The sequence below is a fragment of the Nicotiana tomentosiformis genome, chromosome 10, assembly GCF_000390325.3.
Source record: "Nicotiana tomentosiformis chromosome 10, ASM39032v3, whole genome shotgun sequence".
Taxonomy (NCBI): domain Eukaryota; kingdom Viridiplantae; phylum Streptophyta; class Magnoliopsida; order Solanales; family Solanaceae; genus Nicotiana; species Nicotiana tomentosiformis.
Genome location: NC_090821.1, coordinates 1,287,011 through 1,305,875, shown reverse-complemented (window position 1 = coordinate 1,305,875; position 18,865 = coordinate 1,287,011). Strand labels below are relative to the sequence as shown.

The window sequence follows — 18,865 nt, the reverse complement described above, 5'->3', positions numbered from 1 at the left end:
TTTTTGTGTTATTTGTTTGTCTTAAGTATTAGATTACATGCATAACAATAATATTCATAAGATATTCTCACATAAAGTTCTCAAAAATCACAACAAGACATATGAGGACTTATGCGGGGCATGATTTCTTTCATTAGTGAACTAACTACATGTGATTGAAAATCCTATTTTTTAAACTTTCACTTTTCCTTTAATTTTTATTTATTACTCAAACAAATTATATAATACTAATATTATGTAATTTTTAAAAATGTGTACTCATTGATATGGGGACACGTCTAAAATGCATGTCCAAAGACTAAAAAAAAGGCGTGATAACAGTAAAATATAAATAATAAAATTATAAAATTAGAGTAAATTTTAAGTTAATATATCAACTAAGATGATTAAGGACTTCTATAGGCATATTTTCTTCCTTTTTTTGAGTTGGGAGTTGGAACTTATACTTTTTCCTTTACCCTTCATTATTTAACTCAAGTATAATTTCAATATAATATTTATGTGTTTTTTGAAAATTATGGTTATAGAGATAGAGTAGTAGCATAGGACTAGTAAAAAAAATACGAGGTACTGTGAAGAAAGCAAAGGCTAATTGCGTCATTTAGTACGAGCTTGTGCTTTTATCTATTGGGCATATTGTAACTTCCAATAGTTTAGAAAACAGATAAAACTCAATAAAAATAAAGAGTAACAGCGGTGGGGGAAAAGGGAGGAGGGCAGAGACCGACGAGTTAAGAAAAGAAAAGAAAAGAAAAGAAAAGAAAAACCAAATAAAAGCCAATATTTCTGCTCCTCCACTCTCTCTCTCTACACACTTTCTCTCTCCTCTTTCCGGTCGATCTCCGTCTCCGTCTTCATCACCATTGTTCAAAAACAATAAAAATTCAATTTCAGACAGCATATTATTCTCTCCTATAAAAACAGGTTCTAACTTTTGCGTTTTCCTTTTAGTTTTTTCGATTTTGTTTTTCGTTCTGTAAATTAAGCTGATCAGATGTCAATATGTGATTCTAAACTCAAGAGATCTCCATTTCTAGATCTGTCATTTTCACTTTTGGATTTTATTATCGGGAAATTTACGTATTGCTTAATGCATTTGATCCTTTTTATTTGCAATTATGTCACTTTTTGAGATCTAGTTAATCACTGTTTATTCAATTTGAACAGTTTTTCTTTTCCTCATTAAATTACAGATTTACAGGGGAAAAATCATCTTTTTTTTGGTGGATTTCCTTGACTTCTGCAAAATCAAAGGCGTTTTGAGGATTAAGAAAGAACTACCCCTCAATATTGGGATACAATTGAACACAAGGCCTTGTTGATGATTTGTATTATGGTTATAGGGCATTTCAATGGCAAACCAAAGTAAGTAATTCAGCTAACAGGGGTTAAAAATATGCGTTTTGGAAGTCCATCTGGGGATAATTAGGGGTTTAATATTAATCTCGGGGTTTTAGTTTGATATTCTCCAATGTGATTTCATTGGAGGTGTATTTATGACTTCCGGCAAGCCATTGCTGTCGCCATCTGAGCTTTCTTCTGCACCAAGTCCTCGTCATCATAATAATTCATCGTTAGGGATCTGCTCGTTGGGATGTCTCCCCCAGAATGCATCAGCTTCTGCTGATTTGGATGAGTCTCCGGGGACCAATTTATGTGATTTGAAGGAGGAGGTGGTGGTGGACAGTAATCAACCACTAGATGATATATCAGGTGTAGGAAATTCTAGGCTGCATTCTTCTTCACTTAGAAAGGGGACAACTGAGCTACAGTCGAAATGCCCCTCACGAGAGAGAAAACGCTTTGTGTCATGGGGTGGTACAGAAGACCATCCACACGAGCAAACGACCTTTGAAATATCCAGTGATATTTCAAGGGTGGCTTCATCTAGAGCAGCATCCACCCGGCCGTCATCTCAAGGACATTTTGATGAGTCCAGGGATTCGTCTCGTGTCCAGGATAAGCTAAGCAAATCCCAGAGGCTTCTTCAGAAAAGTATGCAGCTGGAGAATGACTTGTTACATGGAAATAATGCTAGGTTGATCCATGTTAATGATCCAAAAAAGACCAATGATCAGTTTGAATTCACTGGAAATGAGATCCGCACTAGCAAATATACAATAATAAGTTTCTTGCCAAAAAATCTCTTCATTCAGTTCCACCGGGTTGCTTATTTATACTTTTTAGCTATTGCTGCTCTGAATCAGCTTCCACCACTTGCTGTTTTCGGGAGAACTGTATCTCTATTTCCTCTTCTTTTTGTGCTTTCTGTGACTGCTATAAAAGATGGTTATGAGGATTGGCGACGACACAGATCAGACAGGAATGAGAATAACCGGGAGACTCTAGTACTTCAATTTGGCAAGTTTCAGTTAAAACGATGGAAGAATATTAAGGTTGGTGAGGTTGTGAAGATCCTAGCTGATGAGACGATTCCTTGTGACATGGTGTTGTTAGGAACAAGTGATCCTAGTGGGATTGCTTATATCCAAACAATGAATCTAGATGGTGAATCAAACTTGAAGACAAGGTATGCTAGGCAAGAAACAACTTCATTAGTCAGTGAAGTGGAGTCAATTTCAGGAGTTATCAGATGTGAACAGCCTAACAGGAATATCTATGAGTTCACAGCCAACATGGAGTTGAATGGGCATAAGTTTCCGCTCAGCCAATCAAACATTATCTTACGTGGTTGTCAGCTGAAGAACACAGAATGGGCAATAGGAGTGGCGGTTTATGCTGGGCAAGAGACCAAGGCTATGCTAAACAGTGCAGCATCTCCTTCTAAAAGAAGCAGGTTGGAAACCTACATGAACCGGGAAACCCTTTGGTTGTCTGTATTCCTTTTCGTCATGTGCTTGGTAGTAGCATCCGGAATGTGTATATGGCTGAAGCAACACGAGAAGCAGCTTGATACCCTGCCTTATTACCGGAAAATTTACTTTGATGGGACACATAATGGTAAAAAGTATAGATATTATGGGATTCCTATGGAAACTTTTTTCTCCTTTTTGAGTTCCATCATAGTTTTCCAGATAATGATACCTATATCTCTCTACATCACCATGGAGTTGGTTCGCTTGGGACAGTCGTATTTCATGATTGGAGACAGGCACATGTATGACACTAACAGTAATTCAAGGTTCCAGTGCAGATCCTTGAATATCAATGAGGATTTGGGTCAGATACGTTATGTTTTTTCTGATAAAACAGGAACACTTACTGAAAATAAGATGGAATTCAAAAGAGCAAGTGTGTGGGGAAAAAACTATGGGAGACCCCTTTCTGCTACAGGTGAATCATTAAACACAGATTTTGAAGGTATGTTTATCACACACAATGTACTTTTAAAACATAATTTGATTCTTTTAACCTGTATTACTGTATCATTAGCATTATTAGCATTATTAGTCTACATACAGTCAATGATATAGAATACTAATAGTATATTTACCTATTATGCATCATGACAAGGAGGTTATTTAAAAACTAAAAGAAAGAGATAGAAATGCAGAATGTAGTCTTTTTTTCATTGTTGATGTTAGTTAATCTTTGATTTCACTACATCAGAAATGTCAAATGGTTAATGTTCATCCCTAGATAGCGCTGTATCGCGAGTTTGTATCAACATTTTATTTGCAAGTTCAGCTGCCTATTGAATTTCTTGATTGTGACCTCACATTATGGAGTGTATAAACTATAAAGTAGATGTCTATGACTAAATAACAAATTTATAACTTCAGCTTCAAAAACTCCAATCTGCCACGTAGTTGGTTTGAGCGTTGCTTGATGCAGTTCCTGTCCTTACCTTACATTTGGGTTTATTAGATATTGCGGAAAGAGCTCTTTCATTGTCAAATGCAATCACACAAGCTATACAAATCTTGTACAATTTTATCATTTTGTTGTGTAGTCCAAAGGCTTCAAAGAGTTTGTACCTAGAGATGATATCATGCAGTGACTGTCTTTTTTCATCAAACTACAATAAGTTCTCACTTTACACCAAAGAGAAAAATTTCACACAACATGCCTATGGCTTATTTAGACTACAAGTTTCAAAAGTATTTCTTTCTTAAACTCCGTGCTGCCCAGTCAAATAAGGCCATATAAAATGGGATGGAGGGAGTAATATCTATGCTAATAGGGTAAGTTAACTTTTTTTAATTAAATAGAGAATCTCCTAAAGTATCCTATAGATTTTGCTTTCTCAAATACGATGAATCTTGACATATAAAGCCAGACATGTATAAATCTAGACACGTATTCTCTTGATATTCTAACATTCCTGAAAATTGAAAGAGATGTCTCAAAGTATCAGTTCTATTTCATGTATTCTTTAGCTGTGAAGAGATTGCCCACGTGTATATATGATTCGGATAATCTGTAGACCATTGTGGTTTAGACGTTTAGTTGTACATATATTTGTTAACACCGTCTTGCTGTGATATTAATTAAATTAATTTGAGTTGTGAAAAATAGGTGAATGGCCGTCCTTATCTTTTATTGCCAACCTTGAAATATTTTATCTAACCCCCTTTAGCTGTCTTCTCCTTGAGTCTCCTGAAGGCTTCTATCATGAATAGGAAAGTAGCAGAGACAACAGAATGCAGTGACAATGAGATTTATGGTTTGTCTACTGTCCTCATTGTTTGGATAGTTAGTGTAAAACACTATGGAATTCTTATTACGCTGCTTTTTCTTCATTTCTTCTCCTCTATGTCTTATGTGGTCTATGATGCTTATTTATTTAACTACTGCTAGTTAATAATATGCATTATATTATAGAAAATTGTGGTCATACATATCTTTGCAGATTAAATAATATTGAAGTGCAAATCATTACTTTACGTGATTCTTTTCTTTTGAGGTTTCTATTCCTCTAGCTATGCTCGTCTTGCAGACAAGTCAATTACTCCTGTAATCTTTTGTGCAGAACCAACAGAAGCCCCTTCAAGTCGACGAAGATTGAGGCTCAAGTCAGAAATTCCTACTGATTCTGAACTTATGGAATTGTTACATACCGAGCTAGCTGGGGAAGAGAGGGTTGCTGCGCACGAGTTCTTTATGACGTTGGCAGCATGTAATACCGTAATTCCTATTCTTAGCCATAGCTCATCGTCACGTGCTATACTGGATGAAGTGCATGACAATGTTGGCACCATTGAGTATCAAGGTGAATCTCCTGACGAACAAGCACTAGTTGCTGCTGCTTCTGCGTATGGATATACACTTTGTGAGCGAACGTCTGGTCATATTGTGATTGATGCCAATGGTGAGAAACTAAGGTAGATGGCTGTCTCTCTCAAATTTCCTAATTTGGTGTTAGTTGCACATGAGTACAATTTAGCACTTCTTGACTAAATAATGTGGATTAGCCTAGTAAATGTTATGCATTCTATCTATGACACTGGAACTTTTTCATCCAAAGCATAATTTCCTCTTTCTCCTTAAATTTCGCCTTTTCTTTTCTTGCTTTCTTCTGTGTTAATTTGTAATTAGTTGTGGTAAATCTTTTTTAAGCAATAGTTCATTCTCTGTCCTTGGGAATTGTGGACTGATATATTGGCCGCTGCAGATTGGATGTCTTGGGACTGCATGAGTTTGACAGTGTGCGTAAAAGAATGTCTGTGGTTATTAGATTCCCGAACAATGCTGTAAAAGTTTTGGTCAAAGGGGCTGATACTTCAATGTTTAGCATTTTAAGGAAAGACCACAAAAGCCATGCTGACATACAGAATACCACTCTTAACCATTTGAATGAGTACTCATGTGAAGGTTTGCGGACCCTGGTTGTTGCTGCAAGGAATCTCACGGGAGAAGAACTGGAAGAGTGGCAATGCATGTATGAAGATGCTAGCACATCTTTGACTGATAGATCAGCAAAATTGCGCCAAACAGCAGCTCTTATTGAGTGCAATTTAACTCTACTAGGGGCCAGCGCAATTGAGGACAAACTACAAGAAGGCGTACCAGAAGCAATCGAGTCTCTGCGCCAAGCAGGAATAAAGGTTTGGGTTCTTACTGGAGATAAGCAAGAAACAGCAATTTCAATTGGTATGTCTTGCAAACTTTTGACCTCAGACATGCAGCGGATCATCATTAATGGCACTTCAGAAAACGAATGCAAGAGACTTTTTTTTGATGCTAAGACCAAATTTGGAGTAAAGCCTGCAAGTTGTTTTAATCAAATCTTAACATGTCAGAGCGATGCAGAAAATGGTTATCATGAAGTTCCTGTTAGTATGAAGTCATCTAATTTACCAGAGCAGCATGCAGGAGAGGAAGGTGTTTCTGGTAAATCTTTGGCACTCATAATTGATGGGAATAGTCTTGTATACATATTAGAGAAAGATCTCGAGTCTGAGGTATGACGCATATCTTCTAAGGCTTTGTTGTGGTAATATGCACTTTTGCGGGTATATGTTGCCTCTCTTTTACTGTGTAGCTTGAGTCCTAATGTGTTAATGCCATGCTTCCGCAGCTATTCGACCTTGCGACATCATGTAGGGTTGTGATTTGCTGTCGTGTTGCGCCCTTGCAGAAGGCTGGAATTGTTGACCTAATAAAGAGCCGCACAGATGATATGACGCTAGCCATAGGTGATGGTGAGTTCGCTATATCTAATGCCTTGTCGGCACAAGGGAAATCTTATGTCAATTTTTGTTGGTTGTTGGAGGAACACAATTATATGATTTGTGCATATAAGGTTTTGCGGTTATTTTTTAAGTACTCATGTTTTAAGGTTTATTCGTGTGTGTTATATCGGTGTTTTGCAAGATGCATTTCATGGGATGATTTTCTGGATTTGTTTGCACCTAATTTTAAAAACTTTCTCAGGGGCTAATGATGTTTCAATGATCCAAATGGCGGATGTTGGTGTTGGAATATGTGGTCAAGAAGGGCGGCAAGCAGTGATGGCATCGGATTTTGCTATGGGACAGTTTCGGTTTCTGAAAAGATTGCTCCTTGTGCACGGACATTGGAATTACCAGCGCGTTGGTTATTTGGTTCTTTACAACTTCTACAGAAATGCTGTTTTTGTTTTCATGCTTTTCTGGTATACTTTTTTTTCTCTTTGGATCTGCATTCTTTTGTATGATATTTGGGAAAAATGCATTGCCGTCCCTCTGAAGAGAAAAGGAAAATATACAGTAAAATGGCTCATTTTTTGATAGGATAAATAATTTTATTAATGTAGGAAAACTCCCGTATACAAGCATTGTTCCAAAAAGTATAGAACCTTCAGAAAACATTAAAATAACTGTTAAACAAGTTGAATGTGTATATCATGCTTGAAAGGAGCTCATGCCTGATATTTTCTTTCTTTTTTGTCCAAGCTCATGCCTGATCTAAACTACTTTTTTGTTTAATACGCCTTGTATATTTTCTTTGTCAATGAACCTTGTAATCTCTATATAAGCTTTGTCACTTGAACATTTGAGATGTCAAAAAACTCACATTAGGTCTGCTATAAGCCAATAGTGTAATTAGCATTAAACATAGGTGTTCAGCTTTATTGTTTTTTTGGTGTAACATGGCAGTTGCAAATGATAGAGAAACCATGGTTGATTTTTTAAGTTCATAACATAATTTGTGATGTAGCTTCCTGCCTTCCTCTTGTAAGTACTACTTGCTGAATATCAATAAATTAAATTTACCAATCAAAAAACAGCGTCCCTAGGTTAGACCATCGGTGTGTTTGAGAAGAGGGATGATGGACTGTTTTCAATAATATGAGGATGTATAGATTCTGAAGTCTGATGGGTTTGGAAGATGCTGCTGCTATACATGTGTGTTTTAGCTTCCAATATAATGGGGAATTTTGAGAGGGGGTGGTTGTAAGCTTGACTTTTGGTGGCAGAGATACTGAACCAAAGGAAGTGTTTAAGGATGTTATTGTCACTCCCTCCGTTTCAGTTTATGTGACACACTTCCTTATTAGTCTGTTCAAAAACATTTCTATATTTGGAAACAATTTAATTTAAAATTTTTCATTTACCTTTAATGAGAAGCTTTTATAGCCACACAAATGTTATGGTCCCACAAAACTTTTACCTTTTAAGCTTTAAAGACCACAAGTTTCAAAAGTCTTTTTTTTTTAGAACTCCGTGCCAAGTCAAAGTACGTCACATAAATTGAAATGGAGGGAGTACTTTTTCTTTTGATCAAGTAAGTGCTTAAGGATGCTATAAGTTAGATCAATTGCTGCTTGTCTGCTGATGCTATTTAGTGGGTCATGGCTGAATGTTGTGTCTTGTTTAATAAGGGTTTTGAGGTCTGCTGGTTGATAATGGTAGTTAATATTTGTGTTGACTATCGATTGCTGCTTCATTCGTCACTGAAAAGTTATCAATGATGCGATGCTCTTTATTGTAGCATTCAATTTCCTTTTGGGGGTGAGGTTGGTCATGGTGCTTTCATCGAGATCTTAGCTAGTCTTGGTATCCTCTATGGAATCCATATTTACCTTGAAAGGATTCGGGACACATTGACAATGCGTTGATAAGCTAAAGCCAAGTTCTTCTACTAATGGTGGTCAACTTTAACGGACATTTGAGCAGAAAATTAAAATGCTGAAATTCAAAGAATGAAAGGAAACTAGTGGGGTAATAATGTCTGTTGGTATGTTCGATGCTATGGAGTACGTGTCAGAACATACGGAAATTGTTGATGGTACCAGTGGTGAAGGTAAAAATTATTCATATTCTGGCACGGTTTTATGGATGTTGGTGACAACATTACTGATAACGTACTTGGGGCTGCTCAGGAAAAAAAACTTAAAGGTAAAGACAGAGCAGCTGGTAATCGACATGTTCGGATAAATGTTGAGTTGATGGAAGAGGCATTATCTTTGGGGGGGGGGGGGGGATTACATAACTTACGCCTACATTATCTACTATACATGCATACTATTACTTGTCCCTATTTTGCATGTAGGGGACCTTGTTCTTTTATAAGAAATGATGAGGGTTTCTTATGTGAAGCAAAGGAGGGGGAGAGAAAGTGTCATTTAGTAGATTGAAAGAAGATAAAAAGTCCCTGTAAATTAGGGAACTAGGAATAAGAAGATTATTGATGTTCAATATATCACTGTGGAAAGCGGTTATGGAGTTGATGCTGGCGGATTTTCATTCTATAGCTTGATGCTTAGAAGGGCTGGCCTGAATCACCGTACAATGCGGCATCAATCCAAGAAAAGAGGCTTTTCTCTGACAGTAGTGTCTCTTGACCTAAGAAAGGGAAGGGAATTTTAGGTGAGTTTGCAGTTCATGTGTGAGGAGAGTGGAAAGCATATTGAATTATCTGCTTCTTCTTTGTTGTCATGCTTCTCAAGAACATTGGGGCTGATCTCCAGATGGTTAATGTGAGGGGGTCATACTGGGTGGCATTGACGTTGATATGCATTTCTAGGTCAATGGAAATGAAACTGATACTCTTAACTATACTTGGTTAAAGTATGGGGAAGGAAGACTTACTAGTTTTTCTTCTTTAGGTGAAGAATTATCCATCCCCTTATGTTTAGTAAGACTGAAAAATCAAGTAAGAGAGATTTACCTACCCATCTCTGTATACCCTGTTCTTTGGTATCATCAATAAATTTTAGTACTAAGAAAAGGAACTCTGCAAACTGCGATGGAGAGAATGGGTTCTTCCCTTTATAAGTTGTGCTTTCTGACAGTTTCTTGCTAGGCTGAGGATGCCTTCTTAAGATTTTTTTCTTACATGCTGAAAACCTGTTGATTTATCAAATCCATAATGTTTTCATGCATTGGAGTCACCTCTTCTTTGAATTGTTGTTAAATTCTCATGTTTGGTGATACAATACTAAAATTATCATGAGTTTGTCATCTGACCTTATTCTTATACTTGGTATTTTTAGGTACATATTGTACTCCGCTTTTTCTACAACATCTGCGTTGACAGATTGGAGTAGTGTATTTTATTCTCTCATCTATACTTCCATACCTACTTTAGTCGTTGGTATTCTGGACAAGGACTTAAGTCATAAGACACTACTGAAGTATCCAAAACTCTATGCTGCTGGCTATAGACACGAGAGTTACAACATGAAACTCTTCTGGGTCACAATGATTGATACAGTGTGGCAGAGTCTTGTTCTCTTTTATGTACCATTATTCATCTATGATCAGAGCGATATTGACATATGGAGTATGGGTAGCTTGTGGACGATTGCTGTTGCGATCCTTGTGAACATGCACTTGGCAATGGATGTGCAGCGATGGATAATATTTACTCACATGGCAATATGGGGGTCAATTGTTATCACGTATGGCTGCTTGGTGGTGCTGGACTCGATACCTGTCTTTCCCAATTATAAGTTAGTATTTCCATGTGAATTCCTATAGTGTCCCCACTTGTGGGATTTTACTGGGTTGTTGTTGTTGTTGTTGGAGGTCTATGGCATGGTACTAACTTACTTTTTTGTCTTTTTGCAGTACAATCTTTCAATTGGCAAAATCACCTACTTACTGGCTCTCAATTTTGCTTATTATAGTTTTGGCTTTGCTTCCTCGCTTTATTGTCAAGGTTATAAATCAAACTTTCTGTCCTTCGGACACCCAGATAGCTAGAGAAGCAGAGATCCTGAGGAAAAGCCACAGCTATTTTATGTCTAAGCCAGATCATGATAAAAGCTAGTGTCTCCTGTTTATGTTGTCAATCACCCCAATTTGGTGTAGCTTCCTTGAGTTACCTTGTATTTGGCTTCCCATGGCATGCAGGATTAGAAGTAGGTAGGTAAGTAATTTTTCTCCTGACATTTCTAGAGTTTTTTTTTCTGTCTATCTTTTTGTATAGTGCGTATGATCTCGTTTTGTTTCCTATAGCTTCCCTTTTTGTTTGAGTTGGAAGTAAATGATAACTCTACCTTCATTAGGAATTTTTTCTCTAATGTTTCGTATAGCTTCCCATATTCACTGTCATCTAGTTAATGCAGATAATTTTAGAGTGAAAATAACAGTTATAAAGAAGTTGAGCATCCTTTCCCATAGTGTTAAATTTTTGTTAACCAAAAGTATCTTCAAAGTAATGCTAAAAATTACAAATGCCATCTTTCTGATTCCTGGCATTAACATGCTACCCTTCTCAAAATATATCTTATATGAAACCAGAGAAGTGAGACAGTAGTGTTAAAAACCTATTGGGCTGAAGAAGTTGGTGCTAACTTCAATTTTGTACGGCTGCAAAATTTATGTGTCACAGGTTTTGCTTTTGTCTGTTTGTGCTTTTGGGGGGAGGGGGAGAGGCTGAGGAGAGTGAACAGAGCATGCAATCTGGGACATCAACTGTTAATTGTCCCACATTGGTTGAGGGAATGAGCTGTTGTGTCCTTATATGGTCGTGGGCAATCCTCACCTCATGAAGCTAACTTTTGGGATGAGTTAGGTCCAAGTTGCATTTTCTTAACATAGTATTAGATCCAGACCCATTCCAATTCTTGGTTTATCCCATGTTAGCCCCATGTTATGCACTAGATGTTTAGAAGTGGTTGTGCCAGTGGAGGGTATTAAATGTCCTTATTGATTGAGAGAATGGGTTGTTGTCTCCTTGTATAGTCTTGGATAATCCTTATCTCAGAGCTCGCTATTAGAGTTCAGTTGTGTGCCAGTTTCATTTTCTTAACATAGTATCAATCGGGACCCATCCCAATTATTGGTTTGTCCCCCCATGTTATTGTTGTCCATGCTCTAGATGTCTAGCTTTGAGCATGCCCGGGGGAGGGGTGTTAACTTTAGTATCCCACATTGGTTGAGAGAATGAGATGTTGCCTCCTTATAGTCTTGGACAATAAGGAATGTCTAGTTGAAATGTTTAGTTGAAAGTCTAGATCAATATATGGAGTTTTTGGATGTGCTAAGCAATTTGTAACTGGAAGTATGCTGTTATAGGTGTTGTCTGATTTAGGTGTAATTTTATGTTCCATCTTGGTACTTTTATCAATAAAATCTTTACCTTATCAAAAAAAAAAAAAAGTCTTGGATAATCCTCATCTCATGAGTTAGATTTCGAGGTTAGGCGCAAGTTCCATTTTCTTAACAGCAACAACTGCAACAATGCCATCAGTCAAAAGTGAACCAAAATCCATCATGTTGGTTGTGATATGTGCTGTAGAATATTTTTGTGTTCAATGCATTTGTGCTATTTTTGGTATGTGTCACTTTTTAGCTATAGCTGTAGCCTGCGTGAAGTTCTGAGAATTCTTTGGTTGCTTCATACATGATATCTTACACTTGCTATGCAAAGGTTTATCTCCATGGAAGAACTTATTTCAAAATTTTGTAATACTGAGTGGAACGTGCTTATGATATCTTAAAAATGCTTCAGATGAGCTACCCCAACTCAATGTCAGCAGGTGAAATTGGTGACAATCTGAAAGAAATGAAGTGACAATGTAAAAAGAAAGGGGAGCTAGGTTAACTCAAAGCTAAGTGTGTCAGACAGTTGGAGAAAAGCAGAAGAGGATTTGGTCGAGGGGCCGGGGGGACAAATGAAGGTTTTGGGATGGTTTTTGTAATTTGTTGTTAATAACCATTGGGCTGTGTCCAAGAAGTGAAAAATGATAGTCTGCTTGTTAGATATTCAGCATAACTCCAGTGATTCCGGTATAAAGAAACAGAAAAGAAATGACAAGGAGAGTAATACAAGTGTATCATAGTTTACCTGTAAAGATTGAGGTTTCTTATCATTACCCTTGTAACAAATTAAAGGAAAAAGAAATTACTCATGAACATATTTAATCTGAAAATCTGTGCATCTGCATACTTTAAGTTATGTACATTTTTGGATTTAACATGGGGCTTTTTTTGGACTATATTTTGTTCTTCTTGATCATTATGCAAGCATATCAAATTCTTTGATTAAAATATGCCTGCATAATGATAAGGTGCTGTTCCTTTTGTCTATGCGTCAGCCTTTCACCAATTTCTTCTTCAGCTTAATAATTTGTTTCTCCTTCTCCTTTCCAACTATTTGTAAATACTTAGGTCTTTCTCCAGCACCTCAATGTCAGGTTCTATTCAGAAATGGTAATAGTCACTAGAGGCAGATCTAATATTTAAATTTGATGGGTTCCCACCTTCATGTTCTTAGCATTAAATCCTTTACTTTTCCGAAATTTAAGGTTTAGAATCTTATATTTGTCGAAATTTAGTGGTTTTCTACGTATATATCAATGCTTCATGTTTATACTCTCTATCCGCTGTCATAATGAGGAAGATAGAAAAAACTAGATTGAGGAAGAAAGACTCTTACTAATAGCATTAAACTGTAAACTTATCCGCACTTTGTGTTTACATTAATCCATAAGTACATGATACATGTATTTATATATACTGTTATCACTAAATCATAAAAGTAATTAAAACATATTTTTGCTTTAACTTATGGCTTAATCATAGTAATAGTATAGTGTAATTTAAACACTGCGTGCGAATAAAGTGTTTTATCGCAAAATTCTCGCAGAGAAATCAGCATTTGGCATTAGTTTGCATGTGTGAACATGGAGGATAGACAACCACATGATGTTGGATTGACTTAAAAAAAAGTGGGTTTTAAACAGAAATAACTTTTAAGCCAAAAAGTATTAAGTTGAGGTTGTCAACTTATTACTTTTGGCTTGTTTTAAGCGCTTTTAAATTTATTTTAAGTATTTTTTAACTTTGACAAACATTGAAAAAAGCTAAAAAGAGCTTAAAAACTGATTTGACCGGGTTAAATGCCATTCCAAACACTCTCTAAGTCTAGATGAGTTGGATCCTTTTTATTATATCGTCTTTATTTAGTTTTCTTGACGTAAAAATGACATTAGCTAGATGTGGCCAGTTATAAATTGACTGAGACGTAAGCAAATGTATGTAAGATCCACTTCTAACAGTTTTTCGTTTCAATTAGAAACTGTGTAGCTAATCAATTCTTGAAGTTATCAAATAATTTCTTCTTTTTCTTTTAAAAAATATATATTATTTTTTGATTCTATTATGATTGTTTCTTTCTAATCACTAAAACCACATAAAAGAGAGGTTGAGAGGGAGCTCACTTGGTGAGTTTTCTTTTACGATTAAATGTGGAGCATTTAATTCCCATCAATAGCGTAACATTTTCTTTACCTTTTCACATCCCTTTCTACTGATGTAATAAAAAAATAAAAGAAAAACTCGCAAGGATTAAGATATCCCCAACCCCACAACTTTTGACTAAACCATTACCAATTAATCTATAGTTAAACAGCAATGCAACTACCATTTAATACTTGCCAGGTGGCACATGGATGACGATATTAAGGTGACAACATATTACAAACGTCAGTAGCTGTGTGTTTGTTACATTTTCTTAATGTACACTCATTGCAGGAAATCAGATTTACTCGATATTTTTGTGCGTATGGGCTTTCATTTTCCTAATGTGAGAAAGAATTTATCCTTTGAAAGCTTTTTAATTTTTCCGAACCCCTAGCCTTTTCTTCTTTTCCATATAAATAAGTCCACTGTCTCACAGTCCATGACTTCTTGCTATAGTTGCTACTACGGTCTCGTTTGGTGCGAGAGTTAAGGGATGATTAATCCCGAAATTGAATTTGAGATGAGTTTATCCCATATTTGATTGAGATAAAATTATGGTATAACTATTTGTAATATTTTTTTTATCCCCATGAGAGGGTAGGATAACTAATCTCGAGATAATTAATCATGTGATAACTTGTTTCCCAACCAACCGACCCTAACTCCTAAGCAGGGGCGGCCCAACCTCACGAGTAATAGAGCAATTGGCAGATTAAAAATGAGTTTTATAGTTCGACTTAACTCATTTTTTTTAAATCCATATATATATAATTAATGAACATCGTTTTTAAAAAAATTAGACAAGTGAGGATGTAGAATTAAAAAAAATGAGAACTTAGTTTTATAAAATACAGAAAATTAAATGAATTTAACGTTTGCATCACAACTGAAATTGGTGAACCCAGAAAACATAAATGATATTCAAATATTGGAACCAAACCAAACCAATTAAGTCGGTCTTTATCGATTCGGTTGATGTCAGTTTATGTCGGTTTTATCGATTTTTCGGGTTTTCCGGTTATTTGTCGATTTTTTCTTAAATCTGAGACATACACTATCAAACACATATTCCGGCGACTACATTTTCAATGTAACACTATCAAACCAATTGCTCATTTGAGAAATCTATCATTTACTAAGATATATTGATAATAATTATATTAAATAGTGATGAATAATTTAAGGACTCAATTAAAAATATATTATTTTTAACATGAAATAGATTCTTGTATTTAACAAAAGAAAACTACCAATCTAACTAGAACGTAAAGGCAAAAAAGAAGGGCAGCCCGACGCACAAAACATCCCGCATTTACGTATGGTCCAGGGAAGGCAAAGAACTAGATTATTAATAATAAATTTTAAATAGTTACTTCTATAGTCGGTTGGTTCTAATTTTTTCTTTTATTTTTTTTTATTGAAATTAAAACCAAATCAAATTCAATCGATTTTTAAAATTCAAAACCAAAACCAAACCAAACCAAAAAAATATCGGATTCGATTTTTCGTGTTTTTATGAACACCCCTAGTTGCTACAAGTATTAATATCATACATAATTAATATGGAGTCCCTATGGATGGAAAACTCATCAGTTGATATGGAAAAGTTAAGCAAAGAGTTGAATTGTGGCCAGAAATTCACAAACCAGCTAAGAGAGGTGATCAAGAAACGACCTCTAGGCACAAATCAACTAAGAGACAAAACACATCGAATTATCAATTCTAGAAACACAGAAGAAGAGAAAAAATAGAGGATGAAAATTGTGAGCACATGCTGAGCTCAAAACTGATCTTTAGAATGAATTGTATTGTATACAAAATGAGTAAGCTAGCCACTATATATACATGTATATAAGTACCCTAACTGACTGACAGCTGTTGACAGCTGGTAACCAGCTGTACACTCAAAACTTCCACGAATTACATAATTAACTACTTTAACTAACTTCCTATTCAGCTGACTCAACAACTAACTATGGTACATCAAGGCAAGTAGCTAACTCCTTCACATGGAATAACAAGCTAGGCGCTATGAAGATATTCTTCATGCCTAGCTTGGATAATTGGTAATTGTGTTGTGTGATGCCTAGCCCCTAGGTGAAAATATCATCTGGTTGGTCTGATGAAGAACATGGAAAAGTTGAACTAGGCCAATTTGTACCTTTTCTCTAATGAAATGACAACCGATATCAATATGTTTGGTGCGTTCATGAAACACTGGATTAACAGCTATCTGGATGACAGATTTACTGTCACAAAACATGGATATAGGTGTGTGTGGATGTGCACTCCCAATTCCTCAAATAAACAAGCCACCCAACAACTTCAGCTACTATCGAAGCCAAGCTGCGATATTCAGCTTCTGCTGAACTTATTGATATGGTTGTTTGTTTCTTGGGCTTCCATGAAATGATAGAATTACCAAATTTGATTAAGTATCCAGTGATTGACCTCCTGGTATTTGGACAAGTACCCCAATCAGTATCACAAAAGGCTGTGAGCTGAGAAGAAGCCTCTGCAGATAGCAAAACTCCAAGGCCAGGTGACTGTTTCACATACTTGACCACCCTGATGGTTGCCTCCATGTGGAACACTTTGGGGCAATGCATTAACTGGCTAAGACATTTCACTACAAAAGCAATGTCTGTCCTAGTCATATTCAAATAAAGAAGTCTCCCAATCAACCTTTGGTATTCACCAGGATCATCAAGAACTTTATCATCACCAATGCCAAACTGAGTATCAAACTCACGTGTTGTAAGATTCTGATTGACTTCTAAAGGTACCTTAGCTGGTTTGGATCCGGACAACCCCATATCTGAAATGAGTTCTAAGGCATACTTCCTTTGGTGTATTAGAATTCCTTCCTTACTCCTTGCAAATTCAATGCCTAAGAAAAATTTCAGTTTACCTAAGTCCTTGATTTTGAAAATATGTTGTAAGTATGCTTTAGTCTGGTGAATCAAATCAGCATCGTCTCCTGTGATTAGCAAGTCATCGACAAAAATCAAGACTACCACTATTTTCCTTGACTTTTCTGGTGAATAGGGAGTAATCCAAGTGGCTTTGAACAAAACCAGAAGCTGTTAAAGCAGATGTGAGCTTGATGTTCCATTGCCTAGAGGCTTGTTTAAGCCCATACAGTGATTTAAGTAGTCGACAAACTTGTTGATCTCCTGCATAAGAGAAGCCCAGTGGTAATTCCATATACATTTCCTCAGTTAAATCACCCTGCAAAAAAATGTTATAAACATCCATTTGGTGAATGTTCCATTTATGCATAGCTGCAAAGGAAAGCACAGTTCTTATTGTCACCATTTTAACAACTAGGAAAAATGTTTATTGATAGTGTAGTCCCTCTCTCTGATTATAGCCCTTTGCAACTAATCTTGCCATAAACCTCTCCACTTCTCCTGTAGATTTGTACTTTATCTTATAAACCCATCGACAACCAATAACTTTCTTACCTTTTGGTAAAGGAACCACAGTCCATGTCTTGTTGTCTTGCAATGCTTGGATCTCTGTTTGCATTGCCTCTATCCATATGGGATCCTTAGATGCCTCTGCATAAGACTTAGGCTCATTGGCTGCAAAAAATTTGGTGATGAAACTTTGATACTTAGGGGATAAACAGTCATAGCTAATGACATCTGAAATAGGATATAAGCATGTATGTGCTCCTGATTTCTTCTCTTTCCTCAGATAATCCTTAAGCCATATTGAGGGCTTAGTTGTTCTGGAGGACTTTCTTTCAGTCAAACCTGTTACCTGTGATTCTTCAACTTCTTCCATGTGATCAACCTTATCTGCTGTATCTCTATGAGGCTCAGAAATCTCAACATTCTCCTGATGAAGCTGTGCTGAAGTATTGTGGTCTTCCTGTGGCATTTGATTATGTGGTGGCATGATGGCTTCAGTGTGTTGAGCAGGTAAAATGCTTCTACCTGCAATATCTGGATCATCCACCATATAAAATCTCTGCAATTTTGTTATATTTGTGACTGGATCATTTCAAGTTGTTCGACAAATCTGAAAAGGAAATATACTTTCATGGAACACAACATCTCTACTGATAAAACATATTTTTTTTATAGATAAATCATAAAGCTTATATCCTTTATTATAGACACCATATCCTAGCAAAACTGATTTTATTACTCTTGCACCAAATTTATCCTACTTTGGCAGTGTAGTTGCATAACAAAGACATCCTATAACTCTCATATGAGACAAAGATGGTGGTCTATTGTATAGCATTTCAAAAGGTGATTTTCCCTTAAGGACAGTAGATGGAATTCTGTTTATTATGTATGCTGCTACTTCAACACATGATCCCCAAAAATGAATTGGCAAATTAGCTTAAAATCTGATTGCCTTTGTTGTTTCTAGAACATGTCTATGCTTCCTCTCAACCACTCTATTTTGTTGAGGAGTGTATGGGCAGGAGCTTTGATGCAAGATCCCATGATGTGTGAACAACTCATTGCAAGTCGTGTTAAAAAACTTAGATCCATTATCTAATCTGTAAACTTTAATCATTTTTTCAAATTGATTAAATATTATTGCAATGAAGGTTTTAAGAATTTCAGAAACGTCTGACTTCACCCTCATTAGAAACAACCATGTCCATCTAGTATGATCATCAACTAGAGTAAAAAAATAGTTCATTCCATTGTAAGTTGTGGCCTTATAAGGACCCCACACATCCATGTGTATCAAATGAAAAGGTGCTTCTGCTATACTAGTGCTAACTAGAAAAGGCAACCTTATTTATCTAGATAAAGGAC

General features: G+C 36.1%; 1 protein-coding gene across 4 annotated transcripts; it reads left to right on the top strand.

The window, feature by feature from the left end:
* Positions 1 to 665: 665 nt before the first annotated feature.
* LOC104107120 (phospholipid-transporting ATPase 1-like) lies at positions 666 to 12,766 on the top strand. 4 transcript variants are annotated; one of them, XM_009615845.4, is made up of 9 exons: positions 666 to 924; positions 1,194 to 3,321; positions 4,934 to 5,285; positions 5,576 to 6,365; positions 6,482 to 6,605; positions 6,838 to 7,057; positions 9,881 to 10,339; positions 10,458 to 10,754; positions 12,374 to 12,766. In XM_009615845.4, exons 2-8 carry the CDS (start codon positions 1,497 to 1,499, stop codon positions 10,657 to 10,659), a joined length of 3,972 nt encoding a protein of 1,323 aa, XP_009614140.1. In that variant the 5' UTR covers positions 666 to 924; positions 1,194 to 1,496; the 3' UTR covers positions 10,660 to 10,754; positions 12,374 to 12,766. The 4 variants fall into 4 exon arrangements, with proteins under 4 accessions (XP_009614140.1, XP_009614138.1, XP_009614139.1 ...); XM_009615843.4 differs by having other exon boundaries at positions 12,346 to 12,766; XM_009615844.4 differs by having other exon boundaries at positions 10,458 to 10,758.
* Positions 12,767 to 18,865: the final 6,099 nt, after the last annotated feature.

Coding starts and splice junctions, on each gene's coding strand:
- LOC104107120 (XM_009615845.4), top strand. CDS start 1,497: ATGACTTCCGGCAAGCCATTGCTGTCGCCATCTGAGCTTTCTTCTGCA. Junction 3,322..4,933: donor ATTAAACACAGATTTTGAAG/GTATGTTTATCA, acceptor TCTTTTGTGCAG/AACCAACAGAAGCCCCTTCA. Junction 5,286..5,575: donor GCCAATGGTGAGAAACTAAG/GTAGATGGCTGT, acceptor TGGCCGCTGCAG/ATTGGATGTCTTGGGACTGC.